The 17,704-nt window shown below is 44.7% G+C and overlaps 1 protein-coding gene across 1 annotated transcript; it reads right to left on the minus strand.

The window, feature by feature from the left end:
* Positions 1-273: 273 nt before the first annotated feature.
* On the minus strand, positions 274-16,691 carry LOC109917783 (profilin-2-like). Its single transcript, XM_020517633.2, has 3 exons — positions 16,328-16,691; positions 7,929-8,118; positions 274-640 (listed from the first exon to the last, which is right to left on the minus strand). The coding sequence occupies exons 1-3, from the start codon at positions 16,454-16,456 to the stop codon at positions 540-542; spliced, it is 420 nt and encodes a 139-aa protein (XP_020373222.1). The 5' UTR covers positions 16,457-16,691; the 3' UTR covers positions 274-539.
* Positions 16,692-17,704: the final 1,013 nt, after the last annotated feature.

Genomic DNA, 17,704 nt, shown 5'->3' on the forward strand with positions numbered 1-17,704 from the left:
GAAGAAAGATGATTGTACAGAATGACTGCCCACATGTTGTGCTTTAATCGCCACTAGAAGTAAAATTTGGTCAAGAGTACATCTCATGCATGCAACCCAAGGAGCATCAAAACTGCTGTAAACAGTAGCTGGACATGTTTGAAGGCTGTCAACTTGGAAGGGACTGCAAACTTTCTGCAGAAGGGCACTGCAGATGCATGGTGGAAGACAGTTAACATCTCACCAATGAGATGCCTTTAAATTGTGATTAGACCAAAGTCAAAGTCAAAGCAGTTGCTCATGCAAGAGAGATTTCTTTTTATTCAATTGCACTTTAGAAAAGACTGGACAGTTACTAAGGCAGTAATACTGGATACAAAAACGTGAACATCTTGTGAACTCGATTTTGCATTTTTAATATAGTTGCAAGTTACATCAATAGCACAAAAATTGATTTTAGCAGGCAAATGTGTACACTTGAGAGAGCACAGAACCTTCATCTCCCAGTAGCAATGGTGAGACTGGTCGACCAGCACACTGCCAAAATGGAAACTTCACAACTAGTAACCAGACTGTTTCAGGTGGGCGACTGTCGGGGCCACATAACAGAGTAAGTTGGTTCCTTTCGTAACGCTGTTTTTGCTTTCCATGATGATTAGTGCTGAGAGAAGAAGCACAAGATTAGGACATACATAAAGCTGCTGCTCAACCTTTAAATCAGCAAGGTTCTAGTTTAATGACATAGCACACAGGTCACATTTGAGTAAAGTGACAAGCTGTAAAACTGACAATCTTCTGTCACAAACTCTATGACAATGAAAAAACAAGCATGCCAACAATGCAGGTGCCAAGCCTCTCCCCACTGGAAAGTCTGACCTGCCTAAACTTGGCGGAGGTTAAGTAGTATAACAGTGATAGGACTATAACAGAAATTCATTCAGAACTACCCCTAGAAGTGAAAGAGACTGATAATTACAGCAGTTTTCAGAAGGGGCAGAGGGATGCTTCTGTAATGTTTTGACTCCCCCTTCTTCCAAACTAAAGTCAAAACAGAAATTCTGAAAGTGAAACTCTCACCACACTGGCTAAGGGCATCATAAACCCAGACACCATAGTGTGGAGTAAAAAGTCTGATAGGTTTCTATTGTGTGTTAAGAGTTAGGGTTTTGCTCCAGTGGGCTGTCTAACCAATTGGAGGTGGTGTTTTGGAACAAGTGGAGGAGGCTCATGGGATTGGAACAATAGGTGCACTCCAAAAGGGGTCACTGGACCTGAAGTGTTAACTCTCTCGCCACAGATGCTACCAGACTGGAGGAGTTTTTTTTCCCCCCAGCAATTTTAGATTTTGGGATTTGCAGCATCCACAGTTCTTGTGTGTTTTGTCTGGTGGGTTCCCATACAAGTCAAACATAGCAAATATCCATGTTCATTTACTTCCCCTATTTGCACCCCCTCCATCACTGACACTTATGGGAACTTGCAGGAGGGCTTTTCTGATATTTCCACTGCATACATTTCCTCAATAACAGAGTTTACACCAAGTTCACCTTCCAGGTCATCATCTTTAAACCTCAAACACCTCAGTTAAAATTAGCTCCTAAATCTTTCATACCCAAGGAAAAATACCCTCATACATTTCATCCTTTCCAAATCACCTACCACCTCACAACTAGGCCCATCTAAAAGAAGTACTCATATTGAACATAATACTCTGCAAGTGGGCAACCAGAATTTCTCAGCTCTAACAAAAAACTGCCACCCTTTTATCTTAGGCACACAGAAAATAGGAAGTCATTCAACGCTTCAAGCCATGCTATTCCAACTAGATTGTGGCAGATCATCTCCATATCCCTTGACATCCAGACATCTATTTGCTATTAATTTCTGTCTTGAACCCATTCAACAATCAGGCTTCCACAGCCCCCAGAATTCCAGAAGATTCACTGCCCTGTGAAGAAATCCACAGAATCATGAAAGCATTGATACAGAGGACATTCTGCCCACAAGGCCTCCTCCAGTTCTTTTACTGAATTCCAATCACTTCTACCCAGATCATCCAATGCCCTTACGAATGCATTGACTGAACCTGCCTCCACCATAGGCCAGAATTAAATTGAGAGAAAGGCTCCTCCTCATCTCAGTCTTAAGTTATATAAAGAACATATGGGACTGTAATTATATAATTACAACCTGCAGCATAGGCTTCAATGAGACCCTTCAGAGAAACCAAATGCAGCACATCCACTGGGTCTCCTTGGTCAAGCATTAACTTCCTTTTCATGAACCCATTAACTATCCACATCATATAGAGAACAGACTCATTTTCCCTACAACTGAGATCATAACAGATTTACCAATTTCCATCTCAATCTTCCTCCCTTCAGTGGGAGGAAAGATTGGTTATTGTCCAGACAACAGGAATTTTCTGATTCCACAGAACTGAAAGACAGTCACTTGGCAGGCTGGTCAGTAAGAATGTGTGATCCAAGGAAAACAGGACAAGCTGATCTCTCTCTAAATCAAAACAAAAGCTAGAGAAGATCCCTTCCAGTGCAAAGCCAAGTGGGTCCCTTATTTTTGGGATACAAATAGTTTTGATATGGCTTGAACGTTTAGGAATGAATAAGTGGTTTGATACAAAAATTGGCCATGCGTTTATTTTACATCCTTTAAAACTGGATGAGTCAGCTGGGCAGAAAAGTCAAAAAGTGGAGCATTTAGAAATCCATAATAAGATCAAGCAGAGAGTTACAGCAGAGAAGCAGGAGAGTCAATGTTTCAGGCCTAGACCATTAGGACTAGGGAGCTGGAAAATAGAGGAAGAGAGGGGTGGGGCAGATAGGCGAGAAGGAGATGGACAGGTAGTGTCAGGTCAAGGAGATGGGGATGAGAGGGAGAGTTGGACATTGGATGAGGCCAGGGGAGGGGAGATTATGAAACTGGTGAATTCTAATGTTTAGGCCATCGGGCTATAGGCTCTCGAGGCGGAATATGAGGTGCTCCTCCTCCAGTTTGTGGGTGACGTCGGCCCAGGATGGACATGTCACCAAGGGAGTGGGGTGGGGGTGGAGAGCTGGTGTCAGAGTTAAAGTGGTTAGCGACTGAAAGGTGTTGTTGATTATCGCATACAGAGTGCAGGTGCTCTGCAAATCTGTCATTGCGTAGAGGAAGCTAGAAATCAGGAGCAGCAATGGAGGTGTTCCTCAAGCTCCACACCATCGATTCTGACTCCAGCATCTACAGTTCTTGCTAGCTCAAGCAGAGCCAGCACGGTGTCATGAAGGGGTCTTGACAAATTTATTAGAATTCTTTGAAACTGTGATAAGCAGAATACAAAGAGAAAGGGGGCCAATGTATGTAATATATATTTGTATTTCAGTAAGATACCACACAAGATGAAAAAGCTCGGTGTTGGGAATAGGTGGTTCGTACAGAAAGAGGATTGTTAGCCAAATTGGGGACAGCAGTGGTAAGTCACTATGACCAGTGCAACTAGCCTTTATAATTGGATGGAAGAGTGTACAAAAACAGGGAGGTTTGCTAAAACTACCAGGCACTGCTCAGACCTCAGCTGAAACAATGAGCAGTTATCCAAGGAAAGATATAGTGGCACTGAGGCAGCCTACAGAAAGTTCGCTCAGTGCCTCCATTCCTGGTATCAGCTGTCTTATGAGAAGTGGAGTAGGTTGGGCTTGTACTCATTGGAGTTTAGAAGAACGAGAGGTGACCTTATTGAAGCAAAGATTCCAAGGGGTCTTGACAGGGAGATGTGGAAAGCCTTGTAGGAGAGTCTAGGACCAGACAGGGTCATCTCAGATGAAGGTGTCACCCATCTAAGGAGGGATTTCCTCTGGAGGATGTGAGCTTGTGGAATTCTTCACCACAAAAGTTGAGGTGACGTATACGGGTGTATTCAAGGCAGAGATGGATCTAAAAATCAGTTACAGAATTGATGATTAGATGGCAAAAAGTTAATCAGATCAGCCACGATCTTGCTGAATAGCAGAGCAGACTCTGTTGATGGAATGGCCTACTTCTGCTCCTACATCTTTTGGCCTTAACAGTGGCATATGAAATTCAAAATCAGGGGGAAGAAAACAAAGAAGAAAGGTGATACATTTGGGGAGAGCAAAAGGAATAGGGAGTGATAAGATAAGGAATGTTAAGAAACAGAAGCTCAGAGACAATCCCACCAATGCAGAAATCCATCAGGTAAGTCTTCATTACACTCCTTCCATAACCAGGACTTTGTCCCTCAGATACAGGAGGGCAGGTGTGACCTCCCCGATGCCTTGTATAATTGCAGCAAGCCACTCTCGTTCATGTCCTTGAATCCCCTCACTTTGAAGGCCAATCGGCCATGTCTTCACCACCATCTGCTGTACCTGCATGCAGACTTTCAGCAACTAGCAAGTGAGGGCACTCAGGTGACCTTCCCCACTCAATTTATAGCCAGTCCTAATAACAGGCCTTACAGTTTTTGCTGCCAAAGTTGATAACCTCAATTTATCCATATTATACTGAAGCATCACTGCATCCTCTTCACTTCCACTACCAGTTTTGTGTCACCTGCAAATTGAAGGTTCTACAAGTTTCCTGTCTGCTAGACAGTTTTCTATTGTCTCAATCCCACATGCTTTAGTTTTACACGCTAATCTCATGTGGGACTTTTGTCAAAAGTATCCTGAAAGTCTAAAGAAGCTACATTCCCTGGCACCTCTGATCAATTTTACAAGTTACATCCTTGAATTCCAGTAGGTTTGTCCAGTGTAAGTTTGCTTTTTTAACAAATCCATGCTGCCTCTGTTCAATCCTGCCATTGTATGACAAATACTCTGCTGTTAATTATTGTATAAGTGGACGACAGACAGAAGGTTGGACAGGGATATTTGTTTACTTTGGAAAAAGTTTGACAGATTCTAGATAAAAGTCCAAAAGGAAAAAAAAATTCTGCCATCAGAAAGAGGCCTTGGCATAAAGAAGTGATTGATAATAGCAGGCCAGGAATCATACTATTGATTTCTCTCAGTCCAGGCAAGGGGTTGACAGGAGGGACAGCAGCACCAGGCATACCTAATGAGGTGTCAACCTGGTGAAGCTACATAGACTCGTGTCCCATGGTGCCTCAGTGCAAGGGACCACATTTCACCTTTAGTTTTGGGTGACTGTGTGGAGTTTGCCCAGTGTCTGTATGGGTTTCCTCTGGGTGTTCTAAGTTTCCTTCCAGCAGTCCAAAGATGTGCAAGTCAAGATGGATTAACCACACTAAATTCAGGGACAGAGTAGGTAGGAGGCTGGGCCTGGGTGGGATGCTCTGGAGAGTCAATACTGACTTGATGGGCTGAAAGGCCTCTTTCCATACTGCAGGGATTCTAAGATTCTAAAAAAAAAACAAACAAACAAACAACCAAAAAGATCCAATCCAATCTTTGCAGTCCTGTCACGTTGAGCCATGACTGGAGGTGGACAATTAAAAACAAACTTACATAGTGGAAACTCCACAAAGAGCACATCCTCAACAATGGAAGGAACCCAGGATACTAAAAAAAGTGTCAGGAGCAAGGATGAAGGCTACACATACAAATGTTTGGCCAGAACTACCAAGTGGATGATCCTCTCAGCCTCCTCCACAGGTCCCCAGCATCTCAGAAGCCAGTGTTTAGCCAATTCAATACACTGCACACAAGATCCAAAAAAGGGAAAAAAAACTGCTCAAGACACTGGAAACTTCCATAAGTTGCTATTTCAAGTCAGTACCAACCTTCCAGAGCATCCTACCCAGGCCCAGCCTCCTACCTACTCTGTCCCTGAATTTAGGAGACATTTCAGAGGACTATTGTGATTTGTACCACTATAATGTGGTTAACTCAGGTACAGGGCTCTCGTGGCACAGTGGTAGTGCCTCTACATTCAGAGAGAAGACCCAGGTTGCAGTGCCACCTGCTCTAGAGAGATGCCATAACAGGCTAATTAAAATATCTAGATTCGACCACAGGCAAGGCCAGCACATTTTGTTTCTTTTCTAGGGAGAAAAGACATTAGTGAACCAGATGGGGGTTTTTACAATACAGTAATCCCATTATAACAATTAAGATGAGGTCAAGCTTTCAATTCCACATTTACTTCAATTTAAATTCAAACTCAGGTGCTGTGGCAAATCTTGGAAACTCATGTCCCCAGATCATTAGGCTGGACCAGAGTGTGGTCCAGTGACATTACTGAACAGTTGGCTGTGCCCCCAAAATCAAGCTGATCTAGTGCAGCTCCAATGGCACAAGTATGTCCTCTACACAAAAAAAAAAGACAAATCCAAGCCAGCCAATTACTGCCTCGCAATCAGCAATTTCATGAAAGGGTTTGAATCCTGCCATGCCAGATGGTGAAATTTGAATTCAATAAAGATCTGAAATTAAGAACCTAATGATTTCAATTGTCAGGAAAAAAAAAATCCCTTTAGGGCAGGAAACTACTGTCCCTCTCTAGTCTGACCTACACGTGACTCCATGGATAGGCAATAAAATGCTAGGCTAACTAGCAATGCCCTCATCCCAAGAATTAATCTTTTTGAAAAAGTGAAAAGTGACTGTCCCAGGTCATCAAGGAGTCTGAGCAACACTGGAGTTGGGGAGGTGGGGTGGGAATTCTCTCTACTGGTCGGAGTCATGCCCATCTCCAAAAGAGCAATGGCAGTGGTGGTTGGAGGTCAGTCACCCTAGCTCCAGGATCTCTCAGCAGGAGTAATTCCTCCGCATAGATGTTCTCCAAAAGTAACCTGTTCAGGGAGGTTATTACTATACATCTCTGGACCAGGCAGAACACGAACCCAGCACTTCAGGGCCAGAGGGAGGCACACCATCAAATGCACCATGGGAGACCCTGCTAACATTTCAGGATCACACTATAGCTGACGATGGTCAGCTGCTCGAGTGCCATTACCTGCTTAGTTGTCTGAATGGAGCCTTTACTTCCGTTAGACATTTTTAAAAAAAAAAAAAAAAACCTCTAACACACAAAATAAAGGAGGACAACTGTGGCTGCTGTAAATTAGCAACAAAAACAGCAATTGCTAGCAGAGCTCAGCAGGTCCGGCAGCATCTGTGAAGGAAAAAAAAAAATCAGAGTTAATGTTTCAGGTTCAGTGACCCTTCCCCACTTCTGAGAAAGCGTCACTGGACCTGAAGCATTAACTGATTTCACTTGACAGATACTGCCAGAGCTTTTATAGCTACTTTTGTTTGTTTTTGTTTCTTGTGGAACCCATACAGAGCTCACCAGCTTTTACCTGTTACAGTTTCACCCAGTCTCCTATATAGTCAACTTGCCCCTCAGTCAGATCAAGTGTCAAACTCCAGCTCTTTCAGCCAATTCTACCTTAAGTGTTAAGTGCAGACTGACCCACAAAAAATTAACTCTTGGTATTAGCACCTGCTAAAATTTTCACATCAACATGCACCTTTGTCATTTTAGACTCTGGAGAATCTAGAGGGATGCTTTTCTATGCTGAAGTGAATAAAAGTCTTTCTATTGCTGTCATTCATCTGATACATTTGTGTCCAGCTGAACACAAGCTACAGGATCTCCTGCTGAGTTCATCCAATCCCACATTGGAGTCAAAACCCTAGAACAGCTAAACTAAAATCACACTGAAGTGATACAAAAGGAAAGTCTCACCAGCTTCTTAAAGGACAAGGAGAAGTCGATAAATGCTAAAAAAAAGTTACAGCCAGTAGTCAGACATTTAGTGAGCTAAAGTTATGATAAGCAACTGTATGGGGAATGATGGCAATCATACATTGTTTTAAATAAACATCAGGAGTGAACATTCTCAGTGTGACTACATAGTTGCAAAAAGAAGATGGTCCAATTGCCACAAGTTACAGCACAATTCCACCCCCACCAACAAAAGAGTGAAACCCATCAGAAATCTCAAAAACAAAAAACAAACTTACTTCTGCATGTTTTCTGAACTATTGCAGAGGTTCTGTCTTCAGTCTTCGCAGATAAAGTTAGCCAACTCCATCCACCAGGTATACTATCATCCTCCTCTTGCCGAACAAAAGTATACTTTTTGTCCCCCAGTGTTACTCCAGTTGTCTGTAAGTTATTTATGTTGCCCAGCAATGATGTAACCTGCTCACTCTGAAACACAAGAAAAAAAAACGTTTTTTTTTAAAAAAAAGTGAACAAGGAATACTTAGTAATTAGCTGGGTTAGCAGGGCTGACTTAACAGCTAAGCACTGACATCAAACAACAAATTCGACTTTCATGTGCTTTAAGAATGCAAAAAGCTGGGACGATAATCAGAACAAAGATGCTCAACACAAATGCACTTAAAAGTGAAACAATTGTTTATTTAAAAAAAAAAGGGAGCTCTCATGAGTTTTGAGAAGTGGGGGTGCGGACAGAGAGAAAGAGGGACAAGAACAAAGAACAGTACAGCACAAGGACAGGCCTATTGGCCCTCCAAGCCTGTGCTAACACATTTTGCCCTTCCATATTAAAAAAAAACTGTCTTCACTTACAGGATCCGTGTCCCTCTATTCCCTTCCTATTCGTGTATTTGTCCAGGTGCTTCTTGAATACTGCTACTGTGCTTCCACCACCTCCTCTGGCAGCTCATTCCAGGCACTCACCATCCTTTGTGTGGAAAAACTTGCCTCACATCTCAAACTTCTCCCCTCCACACCTTAGACCTACGTCCCCTGGGAAAAAGCCTCATACTTTCCACTCTATCCATACCATCCACAATCTTCTGACAGAAGCTCATGTCACCCCTCAACCTCCCACATTCCAGTGAAAACAAACCCAGTCTATCTTCATGGCTAAAATCCCCCATACCAAGCATCATTTCTGAAGAAGGGTCTCGGCCCAATATGTCAGCTTTCCTGCTCCTCTGATGCTGCTTGGCCTGCGGTGTTCATCCAGCTCAACACCTGGTTATCTTCTATCATCTTCGCAAACTGTTTCTGTACTTTCTCCAAAACATCCACATCCTTCTGGTAGTGTGGTGACCAGAACTGTACACAACATGTGGCCTAACTAAAGTTCTATAAAACTGCAGCATAACATGTCTGTCCTTATACTCAATGCCCCTTCCAATGAAGGCAAGCATGCCCATAGGCCATTTTTACTACCTTATCTACCTGCACTGCCACCTTCAGTGATCTGTGGGCCTGCACACCCAGATCCCTCTGCACATCAATACTTCTACGGGTTCTGCCATTCACAGTGTAATTTCCATTTGTACTTGACCTTCCAAAGTGTATCACCTCACATTTGTCCAGGTTAAACTCCATCTGCCATTTTTCAGCCCATGTCTCCAACTGATTTATATCCTGTATTCCGACAATCTTCTTCACTATCCGCAACTCCAATCTTTGGATCATCTGCAAACTTACTAATTAGATCAGCTACGTTTTCCTCCAAATCATTTGTGTAAAATCACAAGCAGCAGAGGTCCCAGCACTGATCCGTGCAATACTAGTCACAGCTCTCCATTCTGAAAAACATCCTTTCACCGCTACCCTCTGTCTCCTATGACTAAACCATTTCTGTATCCATCTCTGAATTTCTGAAGAAGGGTCTCGACCCAAAATGTCAGCTTTCCTGCTCCTGATGCTGATGCTGCTTGGCCTGCTGTGTTCATCCAGCTCTACACCTTGTTATCTCTGTATCCATCTTTGCCAGCTCACCCCAATACCATGTGGCTTGCTGGTACAAAAGGTGAAGTCACAAGGGACCTTGTCAAAGGATCTACTGAAGTCCACAGATAGCCATTTCCACCCCCCCTCAATCATCCTCCTCACTTTCTCAAAATCTCCATCAAGTTAGTGAGGTGCAAACTCCCCCACACAAAACCACGCTGTTTATCGCTAATCAGTCCATTTGCTTCTAAATGCATGTAGATCTTGTCCCTGAGAAACTTTTCCAGTAATTTCCCCACCACCGATGAGACTCACAGGCCTGTAATTTCCAAGATTATCTCTTCCCTTTTAAACAATGGGATAACATTGGCCATGCTCCTCACCTGTGGAGAAAGAGGATACAAGGATGTCTCCATCCTCCAGCAATTTGTTCTGTTTCCGTCAATATTCTGTGGTGAATCCCTAGGTCCTGATGGGATCTACCTACCTTAATGTAGTAAGGCAGGCAAAGTCTCAGTATTCATTTACGACCTCACCTACCTCTTTTGGCTCCACACAGATTCCCTCAATTTCTGTATCTACTGCCCAACTCCTCTGGTTCTTATCCCCCACCACACTAGCTTGAACACTCCCCAAACAAAGCATAACCCCCAAGGACATCAGTCCTGGTCTTGCCCCGGTGTAATCTGTCCAGTTTGTAGAAGATCCCACTTCCCCACAAATCTGAAGACCACCATCCTAACAGCCATGTGTTTATCCTATATAACCTGCCATTTCTACTGACTAGCTCGTAGCAATTTTAGTAATCTTGAGATAACTACCTTGGAGGTCCTACATTTCAGCTTTCTTCTTGGTTCTATATTCTTTTACCTAAAGAAGGGATGAGGTCCTACGTCATTAGTACCACCGTGTACCATGACCACTGTCTGTCCACTCGCCCCCTCCAGAACGGCCTGCAACTGAGACATCCAGGTCCCTACCTCCAGGGAGGCAACACATCATCCTGGAATCTCATTTGCAGAGACAGAAATGCCTGTCTACTCCCCTATCTCTCCTTCTGCAGCAGAGCCAACCATGGTGCCAGGAATTTGGCTGCTGCTTCTTTTGAGAGGTCATTCCCCACAACAGTATATTGGTTTTGTAGTGGAATAGCCACAGGAGATTCCTGCACTACCTGGTGGATACTCATTCCCTTCCTTCCTGAGGAGTCTGAGTCTGTTGTGGGACCACCTCTCTATATAATGCTGTCCACAATACTGCCCACCTCAGATGCATCCCCAGGCGCCGCTCCAACCCCGAAACTCAGGCTTCCAAGAGCTGCAACTTGCACACATACATGTCCTGGGCACTGGAAACATGTCCGGCTTCCCACATCGAGCAAGAGGAGCAGACTACAGTCTGGAGCTCTCCTGCCGTGTCTTACCCCATTAAGTTTATTAATCCTTAAATGTTAAGAACGCAAGACAAGTTGAAGCTTCTGATGCTCTCTGCTCCAATGAGAGTGTCTCAAATCTTACCTGTTACTCACCAACAACCGTTTCCAGAAATATAGTTTAAGCTCGCACTCCTGGAACCATCACTGCCAACCTTCCTCATGATGTTCTGTCTCCTCTCCTTTGAGAGGGAGGGAGGGAGGGATGGAAGGACTACAGCAATGTAATGGTCATTAGATTCTTCCATGACACTACGCACTCCCATGCTGACTGTGAAGTCCACTCCTGGACCACACGAGCGACGAATCAGGACCCTCTGTTTGGATTGTATACATTTCCTTCCTGACCAGCACCTGCATGATTAGCTGAACCATTGTGGATACAATTTAAAGTCAAAGAGGAATAAACTGAACCAAGAATGACTTCTTGTGGAAGGAATACCCCAACTTGATTAGTTTATCATTTCTAGCTTTGCAGCATTTTTAGACAAGAAAATAGTTCAGACTTGTCCAAGAATCCAGTTCCCATCTTTTGGGTGGAGTTTTGATACAAATTAATAGACTCCATCCAATTCACAGTTGATATTCATATTGCTAGGTTTTCACACATTCAGGTTTGTGACTAGCTGGTGTCCTAGTCAGGTTTAATTTCTACTTTTTTCTGTTTGAAAGATTTATAGTTTGACATATTCCAGACAGTGGCTACCTTACAGTCAGGCAACTAAAAAAAAGTGACTGGAAGACAGTGCAAAAAACTTTGAGGGCTTGAGACTACTGAACACAAAGTCCATTAAGGACCTACAGCCTTACATGCAGTCTCAGCACGATACGTGACCCTGTACAAAGCTAGCGGCCAAATATTACAAAAACTGCCTATTTAAACTTACAGACCATCATGTGGTTCCAATCTTGCCTCAGGCCATTTGCCTTGGTGATGTTCCAACACTTTCTTGATCAAACATTCCCCACCTTTTTAAAAAAGGACGTGTTAAGTGCTCCTGCATTTCTTAACATTATCCATTTAGTCTCCACTTTCTGTTTAACTCTCACTATATCCTCTTACCACTGACGTACATGGATCTTCAGTCAGTAAACTCATGTCTCCCGAATGTTTCTTTTTGGGGCATTAGAACCCTAAATATTTAGTTTACAGTCCTTGGAACAGGATCTTTGTAATGGCTAACCACCACCAATACCTACCAAATTGAATTGGTGCCTGAAATTCAGTTGGTTCCTTACAATCCATATAGATGGGCTGCAAATTATTTCCTTTTTCTCCTTCTCCAAAACGTTCCACCCAGAATAGAATTTCTTTTACTCTAATTATGGATGTCACTGGGTGGACCAGCATTTATTGGTCATCTCTACTCGCCCTTGAGAAGGTGGGGGTGAGCTGCCTTCTTGAACCATTGCAATCTACGTGCTATAGGTTGACCCACAATGTCCCCTGGGGAGGGAATTCCAGGATTTTGACCCAGGAACAGTGATGTCTTTCCAAGTCAGGATGGCAAATGCCTTGGAGGGGAACTTGGCGGCGACGGCGGGGGGGGGCGGCATGGAGGTTCTCATGTATCTGCTGCCCGTGTCCTTCTAAGCGGAAGTGGTCATGGATTTGGAAGGTGCTGTCTAAGACGCCTTCGTCAATTTCTGCGGTGCATCTTGTAGACAGTAGCACATACGGAGTGTCAGTGGTGGAGGGAGTGGATGCGGTGCCAATCAAGTGGGCTACTTCATACTGGATGGTGTCAAACTTTGAGTGTTGTTGGAGTTACACTCATCCAGGCAAGCAGACAGTATTCCATCAATTTGCTGATGTGTGCCCTGTAGATGGTGGACAGGGTTTGGGGAGTCTGGAGAGGAGTTACATGCTGCAGGATGTCTTGCCTCTGACCTGGTCTTGTAGCCGTAGTACAAGGCTGGTCCAGTTCTGTTAAGTTTCTGATCAATGGTAATCCCCCACATGTTGATGGCAGGGGACTGATAGTAACATCACAGAATGTCAAGAGGCAATGGTTAGATTTTCTTGTGTGGCACAAATGTTACTCAGTGCATTTACAGTACAGAATCATGCAAAGGAAAAGTTTATTTACTGCATGCATATCAGTAAAGAAAGGAATCTGCTACTATACAGGAGCAATGGACTATTAAAAAAAGAGATTTGGAGTGACAGCTGTTGAACTGGATTGAGACTGTACCTGCAGATTTTAATTGAGATAGACCAGATTGTGTTCCCACCCCACCACCCTCCCCCCAAAATCACATGCCCTTCAGATTTGTGTTTTTCCTTTAACTATCTAAGAAGCGTAAAGAAACAGTACCAGAACAAAGTCAAAGTCAGAGCTTAAAAAGATGTGATCAAGAGGGACAGGGGAAAGCTTTGGTACAGGTCGCAGGCTCAAGGAATATCTTTTCTTTTAGAAAAAAAGGGGAAGGTAGACAGAGTTTAGGGCTGGGGGCACAGACACTCAGAGGGGTGATGGACATCAGAAATGTACAAGGGGCCAGAATTAACAGGAACACAAATCTCAGGCAGGACACAGACCTAAGAAACATCAGTGAGTCTAGGTGAGAAAGGTGATGAGAAAGTTAGATTTGAAACATTGGCAGGTTAAGACCACAGCAAGAAAAAAGGATGACATGTTAAGAACCAGCCCCTGCAGTCGTTTCCTCCTCACCCATATCCACAATATGTTTAGGACATCTTCTGCGTAAACAGCAGCAATTAGCTCCATTATCCATCTGTACTGCTCCAGCAATCACTTACCTAAGTCTTGAATGAATTAAACATTGAAAATAGAGTTGCGGCTGCATCCAACTCTAATCCACGCTCATCCTCACTCAAAAACTGCTAGCCCACAGCTTCCAGTTTCACCAAACTCCACCTCTATTTCAGAGGCAGCCAATCATCCCCAAGAAATGTCAGCAGTCCCCTACCCAGGTTCCAGACCATAGTGAACCAGATCAAGTGACACTGGCAGGCAGAGGTCCTTCCATAAACCACTCTGGGGCCCCACAAAATAAAGGAGGAAGTCTAGCACTTGATGTTGTCCAAGATATCAGGACTACTTTAAAACCTGATTGGCTGCTGAGAGAAAAAAAAAAAGAGTTTTGTTAAGCAGTGCCTATAAGAGCTCCGTTGGTTGATTGGCAGTGATGCCAATAGCACAGCATCAATTCCTGCACTGGTTAAAATGTCCAGAAGGTCCCACCTTCTCAATCCCTCCCCTTGCCTCAAGTTAAACTCACTACCAGTCATCTACCTGCCTGATGAGGGAACATCCCTATGGTTCTCTGGGACTATAGTGACTTTATAAGCAACCAGAGAACGCTGATGGCTTTTTAAAAAAAAAAAAAAAAAAAAAATTCATTTTGTGGGATGTGGGCATCATTGGCTGAGCCACTATTTATTGCCCTGTCCCTAATTGCCCCTTGAGAAGGTGGGGCCGAGCTGCCTTCTTGAGCCACTGCAGACCATGTGCTGTAGGTAGACCCAAATGCCCTTCGGGAGAGAATTCCAGGGATTCTGACCCAGCGACAGCGATATATTTCCAAGTCAGGATGGTGAGTAGCTCGGAGGGGAACTTGCAGGGGGTGGTGTTCCCATGTATCCGTTACCCTTGTCCTTCTGGATGGAAGTGGTCGTGGGTTTGGAAGGTGCTGTGAGGGTCTTTGAGTTTCTGCAGCACATCTTGCAGATGGTACACATTGCTGCTACTGAGCATCAGTGGCGGGGGGGTGGGAAAAAGAGTGGGATGTTTGTGGATGTGGTGCCAATCGAGTCCTGGATGGTGCTTTGTCCTGGATGTGTCGAGCTTATCAAGTGTTGTCGGAGCTGCCCCCATCCAGGGCAAGTGGGGGGTGTTCCCTCACCCTCTTGACTTCCCTACCTTAGCAATTCACTCTATCCATACCCATCTTGATTCTATAAACTTCTAAGAGGTCACCCCTCAGCCTCTAACACTCTAGAGAGGACAGTCCCAGCCCCTCCCCATAGCTCAAACTCTCCAACCCGGGCAACATCCTTGTAAATCTTTTCATGTTTCACAACATCCTTCCTACAGCAGGGAGACTGGAATCACATACAGTATTCCAAAAGTGGCCTCACCAGTGTTCTATACAGCCACAACGTGACCTACCAACTCCTATACTCAATACAGTGACCAATAAAGGCAAGCCTTTATTCCCTACCCTATCTACCTGCAACTCCACTTTCAAGAAACTATGAACGTGCACTCCAAGGCCTGGTCAGCAACACCCACATTCATCAAATGAAATTGGAAAAGATGGTAATTTTAAAAACATTTAGTTACATTAAAGAAAAGGTACTTAAAGTTTGCATTCATTTCAAATCTTTACACGCAGATGTGGTGTTTAATAGTTCATATGTTTGAGAAGAAACTGAAAGATAATCAATGAGCGGCCTATAGCTCCATACCCTGACCACACTAGAACTGATTAGACAGTGTGATAGCACTGGAAAACTGCAAGTAGTTTAATAAAAAAAAACTTTTTAAAACTAATTACTGGCTATACTACGGCTGCCAGTCAGTAGCTTAGACAAAGAAGCCGCCTAATCTATTCGATCCTTCTACAGCACACTCACTGACTCCCAACACCCAGCTACTCGGGTTAATTACAAACTGTACAACTGCTCAGGAATCAAAAAGCATCCGCGAAACACCAGACTGACCGCGATTCCACGTTTCGTCTGCTCCCTGCACCAGCTAGAGGCCAGTCGTTCCGTCGGGCCCCCTGCTGGCCCTGCAGAGGAGCTCACTCGCCATTGAGCCCTCTGCCTGGTTTGTCCGCGGTCCCAGACAGAAAGCAGCAAAAGACAGAAAAAGTTTTGGCGGAGCCAGAGCGCAGCCCCTCCCTGAGCGGCGGTGGGGGCACTTTCACCCCCCGGAACAGGGGAAGGGGAAAAACGACGTAGATTTACCACCCCCACAGGAGGAAGAGTGTGGGGCACAGCCTCCTCCCAGGGGCGGGCACTCGAGAGAACCAGGAAGTTGCACTTTCTCGGGTGGGGCTGGGGGAAAAGAACACGCGGAGGGGGTGGGGGTGAGGGTGAGGGTCTAAGAGGAGGGAGGGGAAAAATGAGGGACTGGAGGAGGGGAAAGGAAGGTGAGGGTAGGCTGTAAAAGGTGTGTTTGGTGGTGGTGGTGGGTTGGGGGTTGGGTGGGTGGGAGGGGGCAGAAGTAGTTTGATGAAAAGACAGGTTTAATTAGAAAGGGGAGCCTCCCCTCCCCGGAAGGGGAGCGCGGCATTTACCTTGATTTTGCCTAAATTGCTGTTCTCGGACGCCGCCCAAACGGTTTTACATTCCTGGCCGATGATAGCAACTTCTGCCACATCGCTGTAGCCCATCAGCGTCTTAACGTATTCAGGCCAGCCGCTCATTGTCCTAGAGCAGCAGCAACAACAACAAACTCAATTAACTCCGAGAAATCTTCACTGCGACTATAGTCAGTGCTGTCCTTCTGGGCGGTATATCAATGCAGTGGGCTGGTACAACCCGCCTCCTGACAACCAATCACTGCTCAGCCTTTCCACCAAGTCCAACCTTCCCCCCCCCACCAGAGCCCGGAATCCGCATGTTCCCCTTTGCTGCAACTTTTACACCAGTTCCTATTTTGCCTTAAAAGGGTGGGTTTGAGCTTTTGTGCCAAAGACAGAGAGAGAGAGAGAGAGAAATAAAAATCCGCCAGCAACTTTTTTTGGCGGTTTCTTTCGCTTCTTTGAAACTTTACAAAATGATAGAACAAAAGCAGACAGTTGCTGTGAGAGACGATACATTTTTAGCTGAGGTTTTCCTCTCTTTAAGAACAAAAAGACAGATTTAGCAGTGTCTAAGATTCACCCATAAATTGTTGGTCCACCCAATGCCCATCAGCCTTAGTTTTCCATAGAATTCCTGCAGTGTGGGACCAGGCCATTCGGCCCGACAAGTCGTCACCGACCCTCTGAAGAGCACCCCCACAGTCCTACCCCTGTAACACTATATGTCCGTGGTAACAAGGGGTAGAGCTGGATGAACACAGCAGGCCAAGCAGCATCAGAGGAGCAGGAAGGCTGACGTTTCGGGCCTAGACCCTTCTTCTTAGGCCCGAAACGTCAGCCTTCCTGCTCCTCTGATGCTGCTTGGCCTGCTGTGCTCATCCAGCTCTACCCCTTGTTATCTCAGATTCTCCAGCCTCTGCAGTTCCTGTTATCTCTGAGACACTACATGTCCCACAGGTTAACGTACCTAACCTAGAGGTGCTGCGCAGCTGCTATTTAAAACTCTACCGAACTCTAATGTCAATCCTTTAACTATGTTATAACTATCTTATTTCCAACTTTCTTTTAAACATACTGTAAGTACTGCTACTACTTTTCATTTTATTCCTCTTTGTATCCAAGATTTGTACCTAAGTGCTTGTACCTAAGATGGTGCCATTAAAGGCAGCCGTTATAAGAACATTTTACTGTATTTCTGTACTGGAGTACACGTGACAAGAAAGGCTATTCTATTCTGCATCCCTGGGCACTACGGGACAATTTAGCACGGCCAGTCCACCCTAACCTGCACATCCCTGGGCACTACGGGACAATTTAGCACGGCCAACCCACCCTAACCTGCACATCCCTGGGCACTACGGGACAATT

The sequence above is a fragment of the Rhincodon typus genome, chromosome 45 (assembly GCF_021869965.1).
Source record: "Rhincodon typus isolate 14 chromosome 45, sRhiTyp1.1, whole genome shotgun sequence".
Classification (NCBI taxonomy): domain Eukaryota; kingdom Metazoa; phylum Chordata; class Chondrichthyes; order Orectolobiformes; family Rhincodontidae; genus Rhincodon; species Rhincodon typus.

What these genes read in the sequence shown, in the direction of transcription:
- LOC109917783 (XM_020517633.2), bottom strand. Translation starts at nt 16,456, where the DNA reads ATGAGCGGCTGGCCTGAATACGTTAAGACGCTGATGGGCTACAGCGAT. An exon ending in GCAATTTAGGCAAAATCAAG is followed by an intron (nt 8,119 to 16,327) that starts GTAAATGCCGCG and finishes CTTGTGTTTCAG; the next exon opens with AGTGAGCAGGTTACATCATT. An exon ending in AGTTCAGAAAACATGCAGAA is followed by an intron (nt 641 to 7,928) that starts GTAAGTTTGTTT and finishes TTCTTCTCTCAG; the next exon opens with CACTAATCATCATGGAAAGC.